Source organism: Heptranchias perlo, chromosome 2 (genome assembly GCF_035084215.1).
Source record: "Heptranchias perlo isolate sHepPer1 chromosome 2, sHepPer1.hap1, whole genome shotgun sequence".
In the NCBI taxonomy this organism is placed as follows: Eukaryota; Metazoa; Chordata; class Chondrichthyes; order Hexanchiformes; family Hexanchidae; genus Heptranchias; species Heptranchias perlo.
In genome coordinates, this window is record NC_090326.1 from 168,060,478 (window position 1) to 168,086,948 (window position 26,471).

Below are 26,471 nucleotides of genomic sequence, written 5' to 3' on the forward strand. Positions count from 1 at the left end.
AGAGAGAGAGAGACAAGGAGACACAGACAGAGAGAGAGAGACAAGGAGACAGACAGACAGAGAGAGACAAGGAGACAGACAGAGAGAGACAAGGACACAGACAGACAGAGAGAGACAAGGACACAGAGAGAGAGAGAGAGAGAGACAAGGAGACAGACAGACAGAGAGAGACAAGGAGACAGACAGACAGACAGACAGAGAGACAAGGACACAGACAGACAGAGAGAGACAAGGACACACAGAGAGAGAGAGAGAGACAAGGACAGAGACAGACACAGAGAGAGAGAGACAAGGAGACAGATAGACAGAGAGAGAGAGAGACAAGGAGACAGACAGACAGACAGAGAGAGAGAGGCAAGGAGACAGACTGACAGACAGAGAGAGAGAGAGACAAGGAGACAGACAGACAGAGAGAGAGAGAGACAAGGAGACAGACAGACAGAGAGAGAGAGAGACAAGGAGACAGACAGACAGACAGAGAGAGAGACAAGGAGACAGACAGACAGAGAGAGAGAGAGAGACAAGGAGACAGACAGACAGAGAGAGAGAGAGACAAGGAGACAGACAGACAGAGAGAGAGAGAGACAAGGAGACACAGACAGAGAGAGAGAGACAAGGAGACAGACAGACAGAGAGAGACAAGGAGACAGACAGAGAGAGACAAGGACACAGACAGACAGAGAGAGACAAGGACACAGAGAGAGAGAGAGAGAGAGACAAGGAGACAGACAGACAGAGAGAGACAAGGAGACAGACAGACAGACAGAGAGACAAGGACACAGACAGACAGAGAGAGACAAGGACACACAGAGAGAGAGAGAGAGACAAGGACAGAGACAGACACAGAGAGAGAGAGACAAGGAGACAGATAGACAGAGAGAGAGAGAGACAAGGAGACAGACAGACAGACAGAGAGAGAGAGAGACAAGGAGACAGACAGACAGAGAGAGAGAGAGACAAGGAGACAGACAGACAGAGAGAGAGAGAGACAAGGAGACAGACAGACAGAGAGAGAGAGAGACAAGGAGACAGACAGACAGAGAGAGACAAGGAGACAGACAGACAGACAGAGAGAGACAAGGACACAGACAGACAGAGAGAGACAAGGACACAGAGAGAGAGAGAGAGACAAGGACAGAGACAGACACAGAGAGAGAGAGACAAGGACACAGACAGCGAGAGAGAGAGACAAGGACACAAACAGCGAGAGAGAGAGACAAGGACACAGAGAGAGAGAGAGAGAGACAAGGACACAGAGAGAGAGAGAGAGGCAAGGAGACAGACAGACAGAGAGAGAGAGAGACAAGGAGACAGACAGACAGAGAGAGAGAGAGACAAGGAGACAGACAGACAGAGAGAGAGAGAGAGACAAGGAGACAGACAGACAGAGAGAGACAAGGAGACAGACAGACAGAGAGAGACAAGGACACAGACAGACAGAGAGAGACAAGGACACAGAGAGAGAGAGAGAGACAAGGACAGAGACAGACACAGAGAGAGAGAGACAAGGAGACAGACAGACAGAGAGAGAGAGAGACAAGGAGACAGACAGAGAGAGAGAGAGAGGCAAGGAGACAGACAGAGAGAGAGAGAGAGGCAAGGAGACAGACAGACAGAGAGAGAGAGAGACAAGGAGACAGACAGACAGAGAGAGAGACAAGGAGACAGACAGACAGAGAGAGACAAGGAGACAGACAGACAGACAGAGAGAGACAAGGACACAGACAGACAGAGAGAGACAAGGACACAGACAGACAGAGAGAGACAAGGACACAGAGAGAGAGAGAGACAAGGACAGAGACAGACACAGAGAGAGAGAGACAAGGAGACAGACAGACAGAGAGAGAGAGAGACAAGGAGACAGACAGACACAGAGAGAGAGAGACAAGGAGACAGACAGACAGAGAGAGACAAGGAGACAGACAGACAGAGAGAGACAAGGACACAGACAGACAGAGAGAGACAAGGACACAGAGAGAGAGAGAGAGACAAGGACAGAGACAGACACAGAGAGAGAGAGACAAGGAGACAGACAGACAGAGAGAGAGAGAGACAAGGAGACAGACAGAGAGAGAGAGAGAGGCAAGGAGACAGACAGAGAGAGAGAGAGAGGCAAGGAGACAGACAGACAGAGAGAGAGAGAGACAAGGAGACAGACAGACAGAGAGAGAGACAAGGAGACAGACAGACAGAGAGAGACAAGGAGACAGACAGACAGACAGAGAGAGAGAGACAAGGACACAGACAGACAGAGAGAGACAAGGACACAGAGAGAGAGAGAGACAAGGACAGAGACAGACACAGAGAGAGAGAGACAAGGAGACAGACAGACAGAGAGAGAGAGAGACAAGGAGACAGACAGACAGAGAGAGAGAGAGACAAGGAGACAGACAGACAGAGAGAGACAAGGAGACAGACAGACAGAGAGAGACAAGGAGACAGACAGACAGACAGAGAGAGACAAGGACACAGACAGACAGACAGAGAGAGACAAGGACACAGAGAGAGAGAGAGAGACAAGGACAGAGACAGACACAGAGAGAGAGAGAGACAAGGACACAGACAGACACAGAGAGAGAGAGAGACAGGAACACAGACACAGACAGAGCGAGAGAGAGACAGGAACACAGACACAGAGAGCGAGAGAGACAGACAGGAACACAGACAGCGAGAGAGAGAGTGAGATGTATTTAATATATATAGAGACAGACACACACATAAACACAAGAGATATAGAAAGAGACTTCACACACCACAGATGCACAGACAGACACACGCATAGAGACGGAGGTGAACGGGACGTGGTGCGAGTTAGGATACGGGCAGCAGAGTTTTGGATGAGTTCAAGTTTATAGAGGGTGGAAGATGGGAGGCCGGCCAGGAGACCATTGGAATAGTCCAGCCTGGGGGAACAAAGGCACGGATGAGGGTTTCTGCAGCAGATGAGCTGAGGCAGGGGCGGAGACGGGCGATGTTACGGAGGTGGATGTAGACAGTCTTGGTGATGGAGAGGATGTGTGGTCGGAAGCTCATCTCAGGGTCAAACAGGACACCAAGGTTGTGAACGGTCTGGTTCAGCCTCAGACAGTGGCCAGGGAGAGGGATGGAGACGGTGGCCGAGGGAACGGAGTTTGTGGTGGGGAACAAAGACAACGGCTTCGGTCTTCCCAGTATTTAGCTGGAGGTGGAGAAGGATGAGGAGGGATCGTTTACCACGGTCATGGTCACACGGGATGTCATTTGTGACTGTGATAGGGGCTGTTTCAGTACTGTGGCAGGGGCGGAAACCCGATTGGAGGGATTCAAACATGGAGTTGCGGGAGAGGTGGGCACGGATTTGGGAGGCGACGACACGTTCAAGGACTTTGGAGAGGAAAGGGAGGTTGGGAATGGGGCGGTAGTTTGGAAGGGCAGAGGGGTCAATGGTGGGTTTTTTGAGGAGGGGGGGTGATGACGGCAGATTTGAAGGGGAGGGGGACAGTACCTGAGGAGAGGGAACCATTATCAATATCAGATAACATGGGGGCCAGGAAGGGAAGTTCCTGGAGACGGACGGAGGGAGGGACAGACAGACAGGCAGGCAGGGGGAGAGACAGAGAGGCAGGAAGGGGCAGAGAGAGAGAGAGAGAGGTGTAGGTAGGTCCGGAGAGCAATGCTGACAACAGGTGCGGGTACAGTAAGTACACTGGCACACAAAGGGCTGGGAGAGACAGAGGGACTGAGACTGGGGGGAGCAACAGAGAGGGATTGTTATGCAGACAGAGAGGTATAGGGGTGTGCGCAGAGTAAGAGGGTGGGACGTGGACGGGGAGGGTATTGTTACGCAGAGAGACAGAGAACCGTGCACACACACACACAGAGAGAGAGAAATCTAAATGGGGAAAGCCCACGCGCAGCGAGATGAATCGAGAGCTTTGTGAATCGAGAGACTAATTGGACCGAGGCTTCAGATCTCGGGAGTAGAAGCAGTGCTGACATTCACCGTCTGTGTGGGAGAGGCAGGCAGACAGATACAGGCAAGAAAATGGGACTGCATTCTGTGCGAAAACTGGGAGAGGAGCAGTCAGAATTGGGTGAAGCCTTTCTGTGTGTTTTTCCGTTCTGGTCAGGTTGAGGAGAGACTCGTAACCAGAAGACGGAGCTCCGTTTGACGACAATTGGAAGTGGTTTCCCTCACAGAGAGGAAGGAAGGAGTGTCCTGCCTCGGGTAATGTGGATTCTTCTGCTGTGGGCCCAGCATTTCAAATTACTGAGCGGCTGAGTGAGTGAGTGAGTGCTGCAGAAATCCGGGATTCAAGAGCGGCCTCGATCGAGAGTCACAGAAAGCAGAATTCAACGCCTGGAGAATTAATTTGATCGGAACTTCGCGCTGAACCGAGAGAGAGCCACAGAGCGGGAATACTCTGGGAGGTGATGAGGTAGAATGGAAAGTAACTACATCGAAGGTGAGAGACTCGTGCCTTTATTGCTCTCCTCTCTCTGGTGATGGAGTGTCTGATAATGTCACTGGGTAATTGTCACCTTTAAACACCCTCTGTTTATTGATGTACGGAGCAATTCAGTATAAAAAGAATTTCCAACTGGTTATGGTGCCTTAAACTAGTGACAAAACACTTCGGAGCCAATTCATTCACTGTACTTGCATTTCTACAGCTCCTTTCACAACCTCAGGACATCCCAAAAGGGCTTTACAGCCAGTGAAATACTTTTGAAATATAGTCACTGTTGTAACGTAGGAAATGTGGCAGCCAATTTGCGCACAGCAAGATCCCACAAACAAACAGTATTTAGATAATGACCAGATAATCTGTTTTAATGATGTTGGTTGAGGGATAAATATTGGCCAGGACACCGGGGAGAACTCCCCTGCTCTTCAAACAGCACCATGGGATCTTTTACGTCCACCTGAGAGGGCAGACGGGGCCTCGGTTTGCGCACAGCAAGGCCCCACAAACAGCAACGTGGTAAATGACCAGATGATCAGTTTCAGTGATGTTGGTTGAGGGATAAATATTGGCCCAGGACACCGGGGAGAACTCCCCCTGCTCTTCTTCGAAATAGTGACGGTGGGATCTTTTACATCCACCTGAGAGGGCAGACAGGGCCTCGGTTTAACATCTCATCTGGAGGACGGCGCCTCCGACAGTGCGGCGCCTCCGACAGTGCGGCGCCTCCGACAGTGCGGCACTCCCTCAGTACTGCACTGCGAGTGTCAGCCTGGTCAAGTCTCTGGAGTGGCGACTTGAGCCCACGACCTTCTGACTCAGAGTGCTACCCACTGAACCACGGCCAACACCCATAAAATTAAGGTAGAAAGGAAATGGCAGTGGCTCCCTGTGTGGCGCAGTGTCACGCTGGACAGTGCCCTCTCCATCTGCCTCCTGTGCGCCCCCTCCGTCCCCCTCTGTGTGTGTGCCCCCCTCTGTTTGCGCCTCTCCACTCCCCTGTATGACCCTCTCCGTGTACGGCCCTGTATGCCCCCCCCACTCCGTGAGCCCCCCTCACGCCCCTGTGTGCACCCCCTCGGTATGCCCCCCTCCGTGTGGGCCCGGGTAGTGCCCCCCCATCTGCCCTCCCCCTGGTGTGACCCCTCCTCCGTGTGGGCCCCCATTCCCTACGTGCTGCCTCTTATTTCTTATCGCCTTGACTCAGTCTGAAACCGGCAATCTATCCAGTTCCTTTTGCGGTAGCACATTCGGTTCAATGCTTTCACCGCCAGACTTAGCGCGTAATCCAGGCCGACACTCCCGGTGCAGCGCTGAGGGGGCGCCGCGCTGTCGGAGGGCCAGCGCTGAGGGGGCGCCGCGCTGTCGGAGGGCCAGCGCTGAGGGGGCGCCGCGCTGTCGGAGGGCCAGCGCTGAGGGGGCGCCGCGCTGTCGGAGGGCCAGCGCTGAGGGGGCGCCGCGCTGTCGGAGGGCCAGCGCTGAGGGGGCGCCGCGCTGTCGGAGGGCCAGCGCTGAGGGGGCGCCGCGCTGTCGGAGGGCCAGCGCTGAGGGGGCGCCGCGCTGTCGGAGGGCCAGCGCTGAGGGGGCGCCGCGCTGTCGGAGGGCCAGCGCTGAGGGGGCGCCGCGCTGTCGGAGGGCCAGCGCTGAGGGGGCGCCGCGCTGTCGGAGGGCCAGCGCTGAGGGGGCGCCGCGCTGTCGGAGGGCCAGCGCTGAGGGGGCGCCGCGCTGTCGGAGGGCCAGCGCTGAGGGGGCGCCGCGCTGTCGGAGGGCCAGCGCTGAGGGGGCGCCGCGCTGTCGGAGGGCCAGCGCTGAGGGGGCGCCGCGCTGTCGGCGGGCCAGCGCTGTCGGAGGGGCCATTTTGCGGATGAGACGTTAAACTGAGGCCCCCTCTGCCCTCAGCTGGACGTAAAAGATCCCACGGTCACTACCTCCCTGGTGTCCTGGTCAATATTCATCCTGCCGTATCACCAAAAATACATTGAAGAAAAGAACGACAGTCTATCGTTTATACCCAGCACTTTTCATGACCTCAGGATGTCCCAAAGTGATTTACAGCCAACGAAGTACTTTCTGAAGCGTAGTCACTGTTGTAATGTAGGAAACGCGGCAGCCAATTTGCGCAAAGCAAGATCCCACAAACAGCAATGAGAGAAACGACCAGGAGTCGCTAGAATGGCGCATCTTGCGGCGAGTGACGTGAGTCGGACTTTTTAACCTCTCCCTTCGGATCGCAGTATAATTGCGCTGGAAATGCGAAGTGATAAGGACACGGTGCAGGCCGCATCGCGTCGGGGACCTCCTGAACATCGTTCCCAGTGACCTGTCTCCTTAACCAATGAAAGAAAAGGAATTGGGGTTGATAGGTTTTTGTTGGGTAAGGGGTATTAAAGCCGACGGAACCACGGAGGGAAGATGGAGTTAAGATACGGACAAGCCACGATCTCGTCGATTGGCGGAACAGGCTGGAGGGGCTGAATGGCCTCCTCCTGTTCCTGGGATAGAGAAAGAAACCGAGTGAATGACGGAGAAGGAGATAGGGTGAATTAGAGTCATATTAGATTAGAAAGAGGGAAAAAAAGAGAGCAGATTAAGAGAGAGAGAGAGAGATCAAAAAGAGACGGAAAGAAAATGTAAGAAAAAGATTGAAGAGAACAATTAGAATAGGAGGACATTGTGACCCTGTTGTGTTTGGGAATTGTTGTATTGGTCCTTGAGAAGTTAATGAGTGAATGGCAGGGTAGGTGTGCGAAATGTACACACATTCTTGACCCTTGAAGTATTTAAACCAGTGGCCCCGTCCATCATGATCAGGAATAGTGGAACTGGAACATAGGAATCTCGAGACGGGAAAAGCCCACGGTCCGTCTCGTTCGCCCTCTACCGCCCGGGTGGTCCCGTGATACGACGATAACGGAGGTGTTGACCAATCACGGCAATCAGTCTCCAACAGACCCAGACACGAGGTGAGGGGAAACCCCCAGTGGGGGAGAGATTTGGGAATGGTCCAAAGTCCCACCTGTTCCTCCCCAGCCTGCTACACTTACCATAGGTCATGTCTCAAATTAAAAAGTAAAGAAAGACTTGCATTTCTATAGCGCCTTTCACGACCTCAGGATGTCCCAAAGCGCCTTGCAGCCAATGAAGTACTTTTTGAAGTGTAGTCACTTTTGAAATGTGGCAGCCAATTTGTACACAGGAAGATCCCACAAACAGCGATGTGGGATAATCGCATTTACTCGTATACCGCATCCCCAAAATGTTGTTGTTTTCTGAAAGAAATCTATCCCTAATTTGCATTTCCTAGTGTCGAAACAGCTTTGTATCCTGAAAATGATTGCCGTCTGATGCTAACAGGAATGGGGACGGTCGGAGAGACACAAAATGGAACACCCTCCAGGAACCATTCACTGCCTGTGGGAGTGAGACTACACAGTTTAATTGTTCCCTTCCTGGGCCTCCAAGGTTGGGTGTCATGTCAGGACCATAAATCATGTCATCAACAGGCTCCTCATCACATGAATTTCCCGGCCCAAAATGGCAGCGGTGAAATTAATTTACATTCACGGTGTAAATCCAGCAATTTCCTGACACGGGATGGCCTTCAGTGGCAATCTCTTTGTTTGTTTTTTTTGTGAGGCTAACGGTACATATCGTCCAGCAATTTGTGGAGAATCATTTCCTCTCCTCAAAATGCTGGGTATGTTTTAACGCACTAATAATGACAGGCACTGTGAACCTGCCGTTATTTGGCCAGCAATTTCTGGGCGAGTGACCAGACAGTCTGTTTTAGTGATGTCGATTTGAGGAATAAATATCGACCCGGACGCCTGGAAGAACTCCCCGGCTCTTCGAAATAGCGGCCGTGGGATCTGTTACGTCCACCTGAGAGGGGCAGACGGAACACCTCGGTTTCGACGTCTCATCCGAAAGGACGGCCCCTCCGACAGCGCAGCACCCCCTCGGTACTGCACTGGGGGCGTCGGCCTAGATTGCGTGCTCAAGTCCCTGGAGTGGGACTTGAACCCACGACCCTGTGACTCAAAGGGGAGGGTGCTGCCCGCTGAGCCGCGGCCGACAAGAAATTACGTTAACTGTACCAAATGCGCTATTTCAGCAAACAAAACAATGAAAAGCCTGATGTGATTTAGTGCGTGGTACGCTGTGGAGCAAACTGATTATCCCCAAGGCTGTTTGTGAGGCTTTGGGTGCAGAAATGCTGCCACGTTTGCCTACAACACAATGGGTGATTGCACTCCAAAAGTCACCCATTGTGTGAATCGCTGTGGGACGTTTATGCGAGAGGGGATAAGGTGCTGTATAAATACAAGTCCTTTTCTGCCTTTTATCTGCTTGATCAAACTGGATAAACAGGGCAGGTGATCTTAACTGCTGGTTGAGGGTGCAGTCGGGACTGATTTTTTTTTTCCATTGAAACCTATGTCAACGCAGCAAATTTAAAATCCTTGCCCTAGTTTGTACATCCCTCCTCGGTGTTATAAACTGGAGAGCCCGGTGGTGAAGGAGAGAATACTGGAGCCTGGTCTTCAGTTGCTTCCAAGCCTTTATTCTCAGAGATCCACATCACACCACTCCACACCCGAGATCAGCTCTCGTATAAATGGATACAAGAGAGTCCCCAATTGATACGCGCCACCTGAATACTATTAACACTCTGCCTCATCTACCAACCTCTGCAAGCTCCTCCAGGCCCATTCCCCTCATTCCTCCGACTCTCGCCTTCCCCGACACAAAAAACACAAAAGGAAAAGCGGCCCAGCCATGGCTAACGAAAGAAATTAAGGATAGTATTAGATCCAAAGAGGAGTCATATAAAGTTGCCAGAAAAAGTAGCAAGACTGAGGATTGGGAGCAGTTCAGAATTCAGCAAAAAAGGACCAAGAGATTGATTGAGGGGAAAAATAGAGTATGAGAGTAAACTTGTCAGGGAGATAAAAGTGGACTGTAAAAGCTTCTACAAGTATGTAAAAAGAAAAAGATTAGTGACTTACAGTCAGAAACAGCGGAATTTATAATGGGGAACAGGGAAATGGCAGAGCAATTAAACAAATACTTTGGTTCTGTCTTCACGGAAGAGAACACAAATAACTTCCCAGAAATGCTAGGGAACCAAGGGACTAGTGAGAAGGAGGAATTAAAGGAAATTAGTATTCGTGAAAAAATAGTGCTGGAGAAATTAATGAGACTGAAAGCCGATAAATCCCCAGGGCCTGATAATCTGCATCCCAGAGTATTAAAAGAGGTAGCCATGGAAATAGTGGATGCATTAGTTGTCATCTTCTAAAATTCTATAGATTATGGAACAGTTCCTGCAGATCGGAGGGTGGCAAATGTAACCCCACTATTTAAAAAAGGAGGGAGAGAAAACAGGGAACCACAGACCGGTTAGCCTAACATCAGTAGTAGGGAAAATGCTAGATTCTATTATAAAGGATGTGATAACAGGACACTTAGAAAATATCAACGGGATTAGACAAAGTCGACATGGATTTATGAAAGGGAAATTGTGTTTGACAAACCTACTGGAGTTTTTTGAGGGTGTAACTGGTAGAATAGATAAGGGAGAACCAGTGGATGTGGTTTATTTGGATTTTCAGAAGGCCTTTGATAAAGTCCCACATAAGAGATTAATGTGCAAAATTAAAGCACATGGGATTGGGGGTAATATACTGGCATGGATTGAGAATTGGTTAACAGACAGGAAACAGAGAGTAGGAATAAATGGGTCTTTTTCGGGGTGGCAGGCAGTGACTAGTGGGGTACCGCAGGGATCAGTGCTTGGGCCCCAGCTATTCACAATATATTTCAATGATTTGGATGAGGGAACCAAATGTAATATTTCCAAGTTTGCTGACGACACAAAACTAGGTGGGATCATGAGTTGTGAGGAGGATGCAAAGAGGCTTCAAGGCGATTTAGACAAGTTGAGTGAGTGGGCAAATACATGGGATGCAGTATAATGTGGATAAATGTGAAGTTATCCACTTCGGAAGGAAAAGTAGAAAGGCAGAGAATTATTTAAATGGTGATAGATTGGGAAATGTTGATGTACAAAGGGACCTGGGTGTCCTTGTACACCAGTCACTGAAAGCAAACATGCAGGTGCAGCAAGCAGTTAGGAAGGCAAATGGTATGTTGACCTTCATTGCAAGAGGATTTGAGTACAGGAACAGGGATGTCTTACTGCTGTTATACAGGGCCTTGGTGAGACCACACCTGGAGTATTGTGTACACTTTTGGTCTCCTTACCTAAGAAAGGATATACTTGCCATAGAGGGAGTGCAGCGAAGGTTCACCAGACTGATCCCTGGGATGGCAGGATTGTCGAATGAGGAGAGATTGGGTCGACTCGGCCTGTATTCACTCGAGTTTAGAAGAATGAGAGGGGATCTCATTGAAACATATAAAATTCTGACAGGGCTAGACAGACTGGATGCAGGCAGGATGTTTCCCCTGGCTCGGGGGGGGGGGTCCAGAATGAGGGGTCACAGTCTCAGGATACGGGGTAGGACATTTAGGACTGAGATGAGGAGAAATTTCTTCATTCAGAGGGTGGTGAACCTGTGGAATTCTCTACCACAGGAGGCTGTGGAGGCTAAGTCACTGAATATATTTAAGAAGGAACTAGATAGATTTCTAGACACAGAAGGCATCAAGGGGTATGGGGAGAGAGCGGGAATATGGTATTGAGATAGAGGATCATCCATGATCATATTGAATGGCGGAGCAGGCTTCTCTGTTTCCTCCCTCCGCCGTCCCCTCCGCCCCCCCCTTCCGTCCCCTCCGCCCCCCCCTTCCGTCCCCCCCCCGGACTTGAACCCACGACTCTGAGGCAAAAGTGCTAGCCACTGAGACACGGCTGGCACCGTTGTTTAGCGAGCTTGCCGAGCCGGTGTCAGTGGCCGCGGTGCTGGCTCGCTGCAGGGGCCTGTTGTGGGACGTGCTTCGTTAAATGACTCCCAGCGACGGGGCCCCTAATCGCCGGTACACTTCCCCCCCGCCCCGTCCCCCCGCTGATACACAGATCGAATTACCCTCCGCAGGCAGCACCGTGTTTGGAAGGTCACAATCTGGAATTGCGCCGTTGGTGGAAACTGATTTGGGCCGGAGAGAGCTGGTTCTCTCTGTTCTCCCACAAGAGCACGGAAACTCGTTCCATTTGTATCTTCACAGATGTTTATCTTTGCAGGCCAGATATAAATCCATCCCCGGCCCCAAGCAAGGTCAGGCCTGTCGTCTGTTGGTCAATGGGAGTGTGTGCGAGCTCGCTCTCCCCTGCAGATACAGCGGACATGGGCTCAACCGGCCCGCGTCGGAATTTACCCCCCGCCCGAGGGGACAGTCCCGCTCACACTCACCCCCCGCCCGAGCGGACAGTCCCGGTCACACTCACCCCCCGCCCGAGCGGACAGTCCCGGTCACACTCACCCCCCGCCCGAGCGGACAGTCCCGGTCACACTCACCCCCCGCCCGAGCGGACAGTCCCGGTCACACTCACCCCCCGCCCGAGGGGACAGTCCCGCTCACACTCACCCCCCGCCCGAGGGGACAGTCCCGCTCACACTCACCCCCCGCCCGAGGGGACAGTCCCGCTCACACTCACCCCCCGCCCGAGGGGACAGTCCCGCTCACACTCACCCCCCGCCCGAGGGGACAGTCCCGCTCACACTCACCCCCCGCCCGAGGGGACAGTCCCGCTCACACTCACCCCCCGCCCGAGGGGACAGTCCCGCTCACACTCACCCCCCGCCCGAGGGGACAGTCCCGCTCACACTCACCCCCCGCCCGAGGGGACAGTCCCGCTCACACTCACCCCCCGCCCGAGGGGACAGTCCCGCTCACACTCACCCCCCGCCCGAGGGGACAGTCCCGCTCACACTCACCCCCCGCCCGAGGGGACAGTCCCGCTCACACTCACCCCCCGCCCGAGGGGACAGTCCCGCTCACACTCACCCCCCGCCCGAGCGGACAGTCCCGCTCACACTCACCCCCCGCCCGAGCGGACAGTCCCGCTCACACTCACCCCCCGCCCGAGGGGACAGTCCCGCTCACACTCACCCCCCGCCCGAGCGGACAGTCCCGCTCACACTCACCCCCCGCCCGAGCGGACAGTCCCGCTCACACTCACCCCCCGCCCGAGCGGACAGTCCCGCTCACACTCACCCCCCGCCCGAGCGGACAGTCCCGCTCACACTCACCCCCCGCCCGAGCGGACAGTCCCGCTCACACTCACCCCCCGCCCGAGCGGACAGTCCCGCTCACACTCACCCCCCGCCCGAGCGGACAGTCCCGCTCACACTCACCCCCCGCCCGAGTGGACAGTCCCGCTCACACTCACCCCCCGCCCGAGCGGACAGTCCCGCTCACACTCACCCCCCCGCCCGAGGGGACAGTCCCGCTCACACTGACCCCCCGCCCGAGCGGACAGTCCCGCTCACACTGACCCCCCGCCCGAGGGGACAGTCCCGCTCACACTGACCCCCCGCCCGAGCGGACAGTCCCGCTCACACTCACCCCCCGCCCGAGGGGACAGTCCCGCTCACACTGACCCCCCGCCCGAGCGGACAGTCCCGATCACACTGACCCCCCGCCCGAGGGGACAGTCCCGCTCACACTCACCCCCCGCCCGAGGGGACAGTCCCGCTCACACTCACCCCCCGCCCGAGGGGACAGTCCCGCTCACACTCACCCCCCGCCCGAGGGGACAGTCCCGGTCACCCCCCCCCCCCCCCCCCCGCCCGAGGGGACAGTCCCGGTCACCCCCCCCCCCCGCCCGAGCGAGCGGACAGTCCCGCTCACACTCACCCCCCGCCCGAGCGGACAGTCCCGCTCACACTCACCCCCCGCCCGAGCGGACAGTCCCGCTCACACTCACCCCCCGCCCGAGCGGACAGTCCCGCTCACACTCACCCCCCGCCCGAGCGGACAGTCCCGCTCACACTCACCCCCCGCCCGAGGGGACAGTCCCGCTCACACTCACCCCCCGCCCGAGGGGACAGTCCCGCTCACACTCACCCCCCGCCCGAGGGGACAGTCCCGCTCACACTCACCCCCCGCCCGAGGGGACAGTCCCGCTCACACTCACCCCCCGCCCGAGCGGACAGTCCCGCTCACACTCACCCCCCGCCCGAGCGGACAGTCCCGCTCACACTCACCCCCCGCCCGAGGGGACAGTCCCGCTCACACTCACCCCCCGCCCGAGGGGACAGTCCCGCTCACACTCACCCCCCGCCCGAGGGGACAGTCCCGCTCACACTCACCCCCCGCCCGAGGGGACAGTCCCGCTCACACTCACCCCCCGCCCGAGCGGACAGTCCCGCTCACACTCACCCCCCGCCCGAGCGGACAGTCCCGCTCACACTCACCCCCCGCCCGAGCGGACAGTCCCGCTCACACTCACCCCCCGCCCGAGCGGACAGTCCCGCTCACACTCACCCCCCACCCGAGCGGACAGTCCCGATCACGTTGACCCACCGCCTCCCCCCAATATCCCCTCTCCAATCTAATCTCGAATGTTGACATTGTTTCTGCCTCAACCACTAACCCTGGGAGTGAATCCCACGTCCTCACAACTCTCTGTGTGAAGAAGTTTCTCCTGCCCTCTGTTCTAAATCTCTTATTGGTGTCTGCCGTGGCTCAGTGGGCAGCACTTTCGACTCTGAGTCAGAAGGTCGTGTGTTCAAATCCCACTCCAGGGACCCGAGCACACAATCCGGGCCGACACTCCCGGTGCAGTACTGAGGGGGTGCTGCAGTGTCGGAAGTGCCGTCTTTCGGATGGGACATCGAACTGAGGTCCTCTCTGCCCCTCAGGTGGACGTAAAAAAATTCTATAGCACTATTTTGAAGAAGAGCAGGGGCATTCTCCAGGTGACCCGGCCAATATTTATCCCTCAACTCTGGTCATTATCACATTGCTGTTTGTGGGATCTTGCTGTGCGCAAATTGACTGCTGCGTTTCCTGATATTGCAACAGTGACTACACTTCAAAAAAAAAAGGTATTTAATTGGCTGTAAAGCGCTTTGGGGTGTCCTGAGGTCGTTGAAAGGCTCTGTAAAAATACAAATATTTAATCTTGTATCAATGACCCCCTTGTTCTTGGTCCCTCACCTACATCGAGCAGCCTGCTCCTACCTACCCACCCTGTGCTCGGGGCGCCTGTCTGGTGGGGCGTGCGTGTACAAGTTGAAGACACGCCCAGGTGATTGGAGCAGGTGTAGCTGCCAGCGACTGAGACTGCTGCAGGGGGGGATCACCTCCGCACAAAGGAATTCCTCGTCCGGATCCCTGGAGCACAGGCTCCCAGCGCCCGTTGCCCCTCGGACGCTGAAGTTGGAGGGTGGAGGGGTGGGGGGAGGAAGGAGGGGAAGGGAAGTGTCAACACTCTTCCCCTTCAGCGGCTGCTGTGGCCGTGTCCCTTCATCGGCCTGCGCTCAGTGGTAGTGCAGTCTGGACCAGCAATCCAGCAGCTGAGTGTTCAAATCCCACCGTGGCGAGATAGGCCTTCGAATTCAATAAATCTGCTGATTTGGGGGCCAGCTGGTTCACTAATGCCCTTCAGAGAAGGGAACCTGCCGTCCTTACCCGGTCTGTCCTACATGTGACTCCAGTCCCACACTGCCTGGATGACTCTCAATGCCCTCAGGGTAACTAGGATTGGGCAATAATCATTCGGCCTTGCCAGGGTCGCCCACATCCTGAGAACATTTGGGTTTTTTTTTTAAAAGAGACTTGAGTACGTAATCCAGGCCGACCCTCCCGGTGCAGCACTGAGGAGGTGCTGCACTGTCGGAAGTGCCGTCTTTCAGATGAGACATTAAACTGAGACCTCGTCTGCCCTCTCAGGTGGACGTGAGAGATCCCACAGCCGCCGTTTTGAAGAAGAGCAGGGGGGTTCTCCCCTGGCATCCTGGTCAATATTTACCCCTCAACCAAAACACTTTTTAAAAAAAAACCAGATGATCTGGTCGTTTATCTCATTGCTGTTTGTGGGATCTTGCTGTGCGCGAATTGGCTGCCGCGTTTCCTACATCACAACAGTGATTACATTTCAAAAGTACTTCATCGGCTGTAAAGCGCGCTTTGGGATTTTCCGAGGCGCTTTAGAAAGGGCAGCCTTTCTTTCGTGGCTCCAATGGGCCCCATCAATCCTCATCTTTCCACCCACCTGATGAACGATGGCACACATTGGACACAGCCAAGCCCAATACTGTCCTCGCCCGGCACCCTTGCGTGCATTTCCAGTCAGATGTCGGACAACGACGGCAACTATTTGCATTTATATAGCGCCTTTGATGCAGGAAAATGTCCCTAGGCGCTTCGTAATTAGTCAGAAATTGGGGAGAGAAAGGCATTGAGGTTTAAGGGAATGCCAGAATTTAAGCAGTCTAGGCGGCTGAAGGCACGGCCGCCAATGGTGGGGGCGAATGGAGTGGGGGGTGCACACGAGGCCAGAGTTGGAGGAGGGTTGTAGGGCTGGAGGAGGTTGCGGAGATAGGGAGGGGGCGAGACCACGGAGGGGGGTTGAACGGGAGGATGAGAATTTAACGTTCGAGACGTCGATGGACCGGGCGTCACGGTAGGTCAGGTGAGTACAGGGGGTTAATGGGTGCGGAGACTAGAAGCAGAGCTATGGAGGGCGATGAGGAGAGGGAACTCTGATTGATGGCTGTGTTCTTTCTCTAGCCCAAGAGCCATTAATGACGGCCCTTGTGTCACAATCTGCTGTGGTAATTTAAACTCAGCACAGAACAGGAAGTGAAACTGGAGGGTTCAGTATCACACCAGGCAGTTGTGCCTGAGCCTGCCCAGGAGGAACTTTCCACTAATGTGCTGTGGGCTGTGGGCTGTGGCCACCCTGTTGCGTATTGATGATGAGGGAGTTGACCTCTGCTGCTGCTCGGTGCAAGAGATTTCTGCATCTTTCAAAGAGGCCTCTTGCTCATCCCCCGATTTTAATCGCTCCACTATTGGCGGCCGTGCCTTCAGCTGCCCGGGCCCTACGCTCTGGAATTCCCTCCCTAAACCTCTCCACCTCTCTCTCCTCCTTTAAAACGCTCCTTAAAACCTGCCTCTTTGACCGAGCTGTCCTAATATCTCCTTATGTGGCTCGGTGTCAAATTTCTGTCTGATAATCGCTCCTGTGAAGCGCCCTGGGACGTTTTACAACATTAATGGGGCTATATAAATGCGAGTTTGTGTTCGGGCAGGGTGGGGGAGGGGTGACAGCTTCTCACCAGCTTCACGTGATGGGGGGGGTCTTCACTCTGTCAGCAGTAGAGTGGGGGGATCTCTACTCCGTGAATTGTCTCCAGACTCCTTTGCTACTCTCCCCTCTTTTACTTAAACTTACACCAAGTTTAAGAGCAGCCTTTGAGGGACGTACAGCCCCCGACAATCGAGGAGAGACCCTAGCTCGGTCTGAGGGCAGTGAGGGATGTACAGCCCCCGACAATCGAGGAGAGACCCTAACTCGATCTGAGGGCAGTGAGGGATGTACAGCCCCCTACAATCGAGGAGAGACCCTAACTCGATCTGAGGGCATTGAGGGATGTACAGTCCCCGACAATCGAGGAGCGACCCGAGCTCGATCTGAGGGCAGTGAGGGATGTACAGCCCCCTACAATCGAGGAGCGACCCGAGCTCGATCTGAGGGCAGTGAGGGATGTATAGCCCCGGACAATCGAGGAGCGACCCGAGCTCGATCTGAGGGCATTGAGGGATGTATAGCCCCCGACAATCGAGGAGCGACCCGAGCTCGATCTGAGGGCATTGAGGGATGTACAGTCCCCGACAATCGAGGAGCGACCCGAGCTCGATCTGAGGGCATTGAGGGATGTATAGCCCCCAACAATCGAGGAGCGACCCGAGCTCGATCTGAGGGCAGTGAGGGATGTATAGCCCCCGACAATCGAGGAGCGACCCCAGCTCGATCTGAGGGCATTGAGGGATGTATAGCCCCCAACAATCGAGGAGCGACCCGAGCTCGATCTGAGGGCATTGAGGGATGTATAGCCCCCGACAATCGAGGAGCGACCCTAACTCGATCTGAGGGCAGTGAGGGACGTACAGTTCTCCTGGTGTTCTGGCCAACATTTATCCTTAAACCAAAACCACTAAAAACAGATTATTTGGTCAATATCACATTGCTGTTTGTGGGATCTTGCTGTGCACAAAATCGCATTTCCAGACATTACAACAGTGGCTACAGTTTTTTTTAAGAAGTACTTCGTTGGCTGTAAAGTGCTTTGGGACATAAGAACATAAGAAATAGGAGCAGGAGTAGGCCAATCGGCCCCTCGAGCCTGCTCCGCCATTCAATAAGATCATGGCTGATCTGATCCCAACCACAAATCTAAAGAACACAAGAAGTCGGAGCAGGACCCGGCCACATAGCCCCTGGGCCCTCTCCGCCACCCACAGGGCCTTGACCGATCCGAACTCAGCTTCATGTCCAATTTCCTGCCCGCTCCCCGTAACCCCTAATTCCCTTTACTTCTAGGAAACTGTCTATTTCTCTTTTAAATTTATTTAATGATGTAACTTCCACAGCTTCCTGGGGCAGCAAATTCCACAGACCTACCACCCTCTGAGTGAAGAAGTTTCTCCTCATCTCAGTTTTGAAAGAGCAGCCCCTTATTCTAAGATTATGCCTCCTAGTTCTAGTTTCACCCATCCTTGGGAACATCCTTACCGCATCCACCCGATCAAGCCCCTTCACAATCTTTTATGTTTCAATAAGATCGCCTCTCATTCTTCTGAACTCCAATGAGTAGAGTCCCAATCTACTCAACCTCTCCTCATATGTCCACCCCCTCATCCCCGGGGTTAGCCGAGTGAACCTTCTTTGTACTGCCTCGAGAGCAAGTATGTCTTTTCTTAAGTATGGAGACCAAAACTGTATGCAGTATTCCAGGTGCGGTCTCACCAATACCTTATATAACTGCAGCAATACCTCCCTGTTTTTATATTCTATCCCCCGAGCAATAAACGCCAACATTCCGTTGGCCTTCTTGATCACCTGCTGCACCTGCAAACTAACTTTTTGATTTTCTTGCACTAGGACCCCCAGATCCCTTTGTACTGCAGTACTTTCCAGTTTCTCGCCATTAAGATAATAACTTGCTCTCCGATTTTTCCTGCCATAGTGCATAACCTCACATTTTCCAATATTGTATTGCATCTGCCAAATCTCCGCCCACTCACCCAGCCTGTCTATATCCCCTTGTAGGTTTTTTATGTCCTCCTCACTCTCTACTTTCCCTCCCATCTTTGTATCATCTGCAAACTTTGATATGTTACACTCGGTCCCCTCCTCCAAATCATTAATATAGATTGTAAAGAGTTGGGGACCCAGCACCGACCCCTGCGGAACACCACTGGTTACTGGTTGCCAGTCCGAGAATGCACCATTTATCCCAACTCTCTGCTTCCTGTTAGATAACCAATCCTCCACCCATGCCAGAATATTACCCCCAATCCAGTGATTCTTTATCTTGAGCAATAATCTTTTATGTGGCACCTTGTCGAATGCCTTCTGGAAGTCCAAATACACTACGTCCACTGGTTCCCCTTTATCCACCCTGTACGTTATATCCTCAAAGAACTCAAGCAAATTTGTCAGACATGACTTCCCCTTTGTAAAGCCATGCTGACTTTGTCCTATTAAATTATGTTTCTCCAAATGTTCCGCTACTGTCTCCTTAATAATAGACTCCAAAATTTTACCCACCACAGATGTTAAGCTAACTGGTCTATAATTTACAGCCTTCTGCCTACTACCCTTTTTAAATAAGGATGTTACATTAGCAGTTTTCCAATCTGCCGGGACCTTTGCCGAGTCCAGAGAATTTTGGAAAATTATTACCAAAGCATCCACAATCCCTACTGCCACTTCCCTCAAGACCCTGGGATGTAAGCCATCAGGTCCAGGGGATTTATCCGTCTTGAGTCCCGTTAATTTACTGAGTACCAATTCCTTAGTGATTTTAATCGTATTTAGCTCCTCCCCCCCCTAGAGCCCCCTGTTTGTCCAGTGTTGGGATATTCTTAGTGTCCTCTACCGTAAAGACTGAAACAAAATATTTGTTCAGCATTTTTGCCATCTCCATGTTTCCCACCATTAATTTCCCAGTCTCATCCTCTAAGGGACCTACGTTTGCCTTAGCCACCCTTTTTCTTTTTAGATAACTGTAGAAACTCTTGCTATCTGTTTTTATATTTTTTGCTAATTTATTTTCATAATCTATCTTCCCTTTCTTAATCAATCCTTTAGTTACTTTTTGCTGTCTTTTGAAGACTTCCCAATCTTCTATCCTCCCGCTAAGTTTGGCTACCTTATATGTCCTTGTTTTTAGTCGGATACTATCCTTGATTTCTTTACTTAGCCACGGATGGCTGTCATTTCTTTTACACCCTTTTTTCCTCAGTGGGACGTCCCGAGGGTGTGAAAGGTGCTATAGAAATGCAAGTTTTTTATTTAACAAGGATGGTAGAGGGTGAACTCGATTGGACCTATTTTCACTTAGCAATTCCTATATCCTGAGAGCAGGCTCCTGGGACTGAGTGGGCCGGGATTGTTTTAGTGTCGGGAATTGTGAGAGCAACATGTCCTGTGGGTGGGGAATGTTCCCCCCACCCCCAGATCCCGCTCCAACCGTGCTCTCGGGGCAGTACAGAGAAGGTTCACTCGGTTAATCCCGGGGATGAGGGGGTGGACATATGAGGAGAGGTTGAGTAGATTGGGACTCTACTCATTGGAGTTCAGAAGAATGAGAGGCGATCTTATTGAAACATATAAGATTGTGAAGGGGCTTGATCGGGTGGATGTGGTAAGGATGTTCCCAAGGATGGGTGAAACTAGAACTAGGGGGCATAATCTTAGAATAAGGGGCTGCTCTTTCAAAACTGAGATGAGGAGAAACTTCTTCACTCAGAGGGTGGTAGGTCTGTGGAATTTGCTGCCCCAGGAAGCTGTGGAAGCTACATCATTAAATGAATTTAAAACAGAAATAGACAGTTTCCTAGAAGTAAAGGGAATTAGGGGTTACAGGGAGCGGGCAGGAAATTGGACATGAAGCTGAGTTCGGATCGGTCAAGGCCCTGTGCGTGGCGGAGAGGGCCCAGGGGCTGAGTGGCCGGGTCCTGCTCCTACTTCTCGTGTTCTTTAGATTTGAGGTTAGGATCAGATCAGCCATGATCTTATTGAATGGCGGAGCAGGCTCGAGGGGCCGATTGGCCTAATCCTGCTCCTATTTCTTATGTTCTTATGTAATTCACTGGGCTGTGACTCATGAACTATTTGTACCAGGACTCGGCCTGCTGAACAGGAGCCTCTCCCTCGCAATGCTGCTTTCTTCTGCTGGCTCCCTTCCCCGGCCCCTTGTCTGTGGGTGAGCAGTAATGACCCTGCACCAGTGAGTGGGTTTTACATGCATATACATACTGGAACACTGGTGTCAGACTGGCACTGGGTTCATCTGTAACAGTTTGCAGCAGCTTAAACACAGCTCAGTCATAGAACAAAGTGAAATATGGGGGGGCGCAGTGGACAGGCAAGTGACACCCCCAAACCCATCCCCCATTGCACCGGGGAGAACTCCCCCTGCTCCTCTTCAATCTTCTTTAAACCGAGGCCCAGTGCCCTCTCAGGTAATGTCTCATCCAAAAAGACGGCACCTCCGACCGTGCAGCACTGCACTGGGAGTGTCAGCCTGGATTATGGGCTGGATCTTGCTGTGACGATAATGGCGAGTTAACGATGCCCGCCATTGTTGATGTGCGAATTGGCCAGCAAATTCAGGGGATTAAGAGATAGGCACCAGGAGGAGGCCATTCAGCCCCTCGAGCCTGTTCCGCCATTCAATGAGATCATGGCTGATCTGTGACCTAACTCCATATACCCGCCCTAGCCCGTATCCCTTAGTACCTTTGGTTAACAAAATCTTTCAAACTCATTTAAAATTAACAATTGAGCTAGCATCAACTGCGGAAGAGAGTTCCAAACTTCTACCACCCTTTGTGTGTAAAAGTGTTTCCTAACTTCACTCCTGAAAGTTCTGGCTCTAATTTTTAGACTGTGTCCCCTAGTCCTAGACTCCCCAACCAGCAGAAATAGTTTCTCTCAATCTACCCCTATCAGTTCCCCTTAATATCTTGAAAACTTCAAATCAAATCACCCCTTAATCTTCTAAATTCCAGGGAATACAAACACCAGTCAAGAGATACCTTCAGTTGCAAATCTCCAGAACTTGCTGGTCGATTTATGCCTTCACCGTTTGCTTCGCACAAATGGCATCTCTCCCTTAATCTCCCTGTTATTTTTAAGAACTTGCTGGATTTGCACATTAATTGCCCGTTAAACTCGCGCAGAAAGTTGTCTGTAGTTAATAGAGTAAGTATCTTTTAACGACGTGATAATTGTTAATGCAATGGCAATCAAGCTCTCTGGCCCAGAGGGGGAACAGTTGAAACGATTCAATCTCATTCCTTCAGCTGGAAAATTGGTCTTAGAATTTTTTTTTAAAAAGTCAAATTGTTAAATTTGGCAAAAGAGCGAAAGGCAAAATTTTTTTACGCAGCGAGTTGTAATGATCTGGAATGTGCTGCCTGAAAAGGGCGGTGGAAGCAGATTCAATAGTAACTTTCAAAAGGGAATTGGATAAACACTTGAAGGGAAAAATTTACAGGGCTATGGGGAAAGAGCAGAAGAGTTGGGACTAATTGGATAGCTCTTTCAAAGAGCCGGCACAGGCATGATGGGCCGAATGGCCGCCTCCTGTGCTGTACCAATTTCCTTTCTGCCTCCTTTTCTCGCTCAGTGCAATCTTTCTTTCCCTCTCCTTATTTCTCTTTCTGTACCTGATTTGACGACTCCTCCCTCGTTCCTCTGTATTTCTTCCTCGATCTTTAAATCTCCTTGGTTAAGGGGAGAGACCCCCTGCTGGTCCCGAGGTCTCAGAAGCCCCGTTGCCGTACACCCGAGGTCTCAGAAGCCCCGTTGCCGTACGCCCGAGGTCTCAGAAGCCCCGTTGCCCCTCACCTCTCCGCTATCAGCTCGCGCTCCCAGCAACTTACCGCACAAAAAAAAAAATATCTTTTGAGCTAAAGGGTCTCACTAACGGGGGACACCGTGAAATGCTCCACCCCAGAAAGATCTGGGCCCTACGTGCTCACGTCTCGAGTGGGGCTCGAGCCCACGACCTTGTGCCTCGGAGGTGAGAGTGTTATTTAACGAACGGGAATAGCGTTGTTGTTTTTATTTCTTTGCCCGGTGTATTGGAGTCTCTGACGCGGGTGGCCTGCCGACGGCCCCTTGCTCTGTGTTCGTTTATCTTTCATCGCCCTCTGATTCCGTCCCCAGCTTTCTCCGTCGCCCTGATAGACGCAGCGTTCGACAAGGATGAGAGCGTTCGGCAGGAGATATCCCAGGCCCTGCGCGAGCTGGGCTGTCGTCACCCCACTCTGGTCCTCATGGCCGGCCACCAGTACCTCACCAAACACGGCAAGGTGGGTCGCAGGTGGGCCCTTACAGGGGAGGGGGGAGATTCCGATCGCATCCGATACCAAGCCGCACAGCAGCTTTTAAAGTTGCGCCGTCCTGTTGCGCCTCCCACGCTGGGAATCTCCCTTTCCTGTTGCCATAGCAACGACTGTGCTCCTCAACTGGGATGGATTCAGACCTCTTTTTTTTCTCTCCCCCCCCCCCCCCCCCATCCCCCACTCGGCTCCGCCCCATTCCTGATAGTCCGGGGTTCCGGCTTCCCCAAATATTCATTCTCGCTGTGCGAGCTACTCCACCATGGGGGGCATCACATCCACAGTTGAAACCCATCCTCCTCGCCCCGGAGGAATCTCCCTCGGGTGAGGTGGGGGTGCGGGGGGTGAAGCCTGTCAGTGCAAATCTAACTTCTGAGTGACTGCATTTGGGGAGCATGGACAGGAGGAGGCCACTCAGCCCCTCGAGCCTGTTCCGCCATTCAGTCAGATCGTGGCTGATCTGTATCTTAACCCAATTTACCCGCCTTTGAGCCGTATCCCGTGATACCCTCACCGTCGCCCGGTCTCCCACGTTCCGTGTGGCTGGCTCGTTTGGGTTGCTGACCCAGCTGGGATTTAAATGCTGCCCCCTCCACTCCCCTCGACTCCCCCTCTTCCAGCAAAGAGACCCAGAGCTACCCTCAGCTTCCAAGTAGCAAGCAAAGGGGCCCAATTAAAACTCCTTTATTATCCCCCCAGTCTGGCCCGCCCATGTTCCCCACTCCCCAGTGCAGCGATTGAGCTCAGGACCCCACTGCGACAGGAGTCACGGGCACAGACCCACACACCCCACCACCACTCCTGTCCGCCAGTAGGGGCACTCGACTCCGGTTGGGATTGTGGCCCTTGACTCGATGTCCGTGAGTAACGATGACGTCACTCCAACGTCACCCACCGAAGTCCTGCCCTGGGCCCGTAGCCTTACCCCTTTCCCCTTTTCCTGCCCCTCAACTGGTTGCCATGGTAGATTGATGCATCGATTGGTCTCTCACTGGTGGACTTTGCTCTCTGTGTTTCTCCAGCTGGTACAGGTTCATCGCATCATCATACTCAACAGCATGGAGGCCATCGTCAAGGACACCATCAACCAGCTCGACCAACCGCTGGCCAAGAAAATCATCTCCTTGGCGTCGGAAGAGATGACCAGATCGAAGGTAGTTTGCGGCCATTCCCTCCCCCCTAACCAGAAGGAACCGGCTCCTTGCACAGGCCCTCTAGTCCTTCCATTACTTTGCCTAAGTGACCATTCTTCATCGAATCATAGAAAATTTACGGCGCAGAAGGAGGTCATTCGGCCCATCATGTCCGTGCCGGCCGGAAGTGAGGCTCCAGCCTAATCCCACTTTCCAGCACTTGGTCTGTAGCCCTGTAGGTCACGGCTCTTCAGGTGCACATCCAGGTACTTTTTAAATGAGTTGAGGGTTTCTGCCTCTCCCACCCTTTCAGGCAGTGAGTTCCAGACCCCCACCGCCCTCTGGGTGAAAAAATTTCTCCTCAGCTCCCCTCTAATCCTTCTACCAATCACTTTAAATCTATGCCACCTGGTTATTGACCCCTCTGCTAAGGGAAATAGGTCCTTCCTATCCACTCTATCTAGGCCCCTCATAATTTTGTGCACCTCAATTAAATCTCCCCTCAGCCTCCTCTGTTCCAAAGAAAACAACCCCAGCCTATCCAATCTTTCCTCATAGCTAAAATTCTCCAGTCCTGGCAACATCCTCGTAAATCTCCTCTGCACCCTCTCTAGTGCAATCACATCCTTCCTGTAATGTAGTGACCAGAACTGTACACAGTACTCAAGCTGTGGCCTAACCAGTGTTTTATACAGTTCTAGCATAACCTCCCTGTTATATTCTGTGCCTTGGCTAATAAATGAAAGCATTCCATATACCTTCTTAACCATCTTATCTACCTGTCCAACTTTCAGGGATCTGTGGACATGCACTCCAAGGTCCCTCACTTCCTCTACACCTCTCAGTATCCTCCCATTTATTGTGTATTCTCTTGCCTTGTTTACTCTCCCCAAATGCATTACCTCACACTTCTCTGGATTGAATTCCATTTGCCACTTTTCTGCCCACCTGACCAGTCCATTGATATCTTCCTGCAGTCTGCAGCTTTCCTCCTCACTATCAACCACACGGCCAACTTTTGTATCATCTGCAAACTTCTTAATCATGCCCCTTACATTCAAGTCCAAATCATTGATATATACCACAAAAAGCAAGGGACCGAGTACTGAGCCCTGGGGAACCCCACTGGAAACAGCCTTTCAGTCACAAAAACACCCATCGACCATTATCCTTTGCTTCCTGCCACTGAGCCAGTTTTGGATCCAACTTGCCACTTCCCCTTGGATCCCATGGGCTTGTACTTTTTTGACCAGTCTGCCATGTGGAACCTTGTCATAAGCCTTGCTAAAATCCATGTAGACTACATCAAATGTACCACCCTCATCGACCCTCCTTGTTACCTGCTCAAAAAATTCAATCAAGTTAGTCAGACACGACCTTCCCTTAACAAATCCATGCTGACTGTCCTTGATTACTCCGTGCCTTTCTAAGTGACAGTTTATCCTGTCCCTCAGAATTGATTCCAATAATTTGCCCACCACCGAGGTTAGGCTGACTGGCCTGTAATTACTCTGTCTATCCCCCGCTCTCTTTTTAAACAACGGTACAACATTAGCAGTTCTCCAATCCTCCGGCACCACGCCTGTATCCAGTGAGGATTGGAAAATGATGCTCAGAGCCTCAGCTATTTCCTCCCTTCTCTTAACAGCCTGGGATACATTTCATCCGGCCCTGGTGATTTATCTACTTTCAAAGATGCTAATCTCCTTAATACTTCCTCTCTCTCTCTGTTTATCCCATCCAATATTTCGCACCACTCCTCCTTAACTACAATCTCTGCATCGTCCCCCTCTCTTGTGAAGACAGACGCAAAGTATTCGTTAAGAACCATACCCACATCTTCCGCCTCCACACACAGTTTATCTTTTTGGTCTCTAATAGGCCCTACTCTTTCCTTTGTTATCCTCTTGCTCTTATTGTATTTATAAAACATCTTTGGGTTTTCCTTGATTTTACTTGCCAGTATTTTTTCATGCTCTCTCTTTGCTTTCCTAATTTCCTTTTTAATTTCACCCCTGCACTTTCTCTGTACTCCTCTGGGCTTTCTGTAGTGTTGAGCTCTCGGTGTCTGACATAAACTTCTCTTTTCTGCCTTATCTTACCCTGTACACTCCTTGTTACCCACGGGCTCTAGATTTGGCAGTCCCTCCCTTTTTCTTTGTGGGAACCCCTTGAATCTCCCCCTTGAATGCCTCCCACTGCTCTGACACTGATTCACCTTCAAGTAGCTGTTTCCAGTCCACTTTTGCTAAATCACTTCTCAGCTTAGTAAAATTGGCCTTTCCCCAACTGAGAACTTTTACTCCTGTTTTATCTTTGTCCTTTTCCATAACTATGC

At 52.4% G+C, this 26,471-nt stretch overlaps 1 protein-coding gene across 1 annotated transcript in view; it reads left to right on the forward strand.

Moving 5' to 3' along the window:
• The window catches only part of LOC137334669 (maestro heat-like repeat-containing protein family member 1), a 46,529-nt gene that overhangs the window by 3,138 nt on the left and 16,920 nt on the right, over window positions 1-26,471 (forward strand). The window contains exons 2-4 of the mRNA XM_067999521.1: window positions 4,110-4,445; window positions 22,825-22,970; window positions 24,023-24,154. Coding sequence (XP_067855622.1) covers window positions 4,424-4,445; window positions 22,825-22,970; window positions 24,023-24,154 — 300 coding nt within the window. The 5' untranslated portion in view covers window positions 4,110-4,423. The remainder of the gene's footprint in view (window positions 1-4,109; window positions 4,446-22,824; window positions 22,971-24,022; window positions 24,155-26,471) is intronic.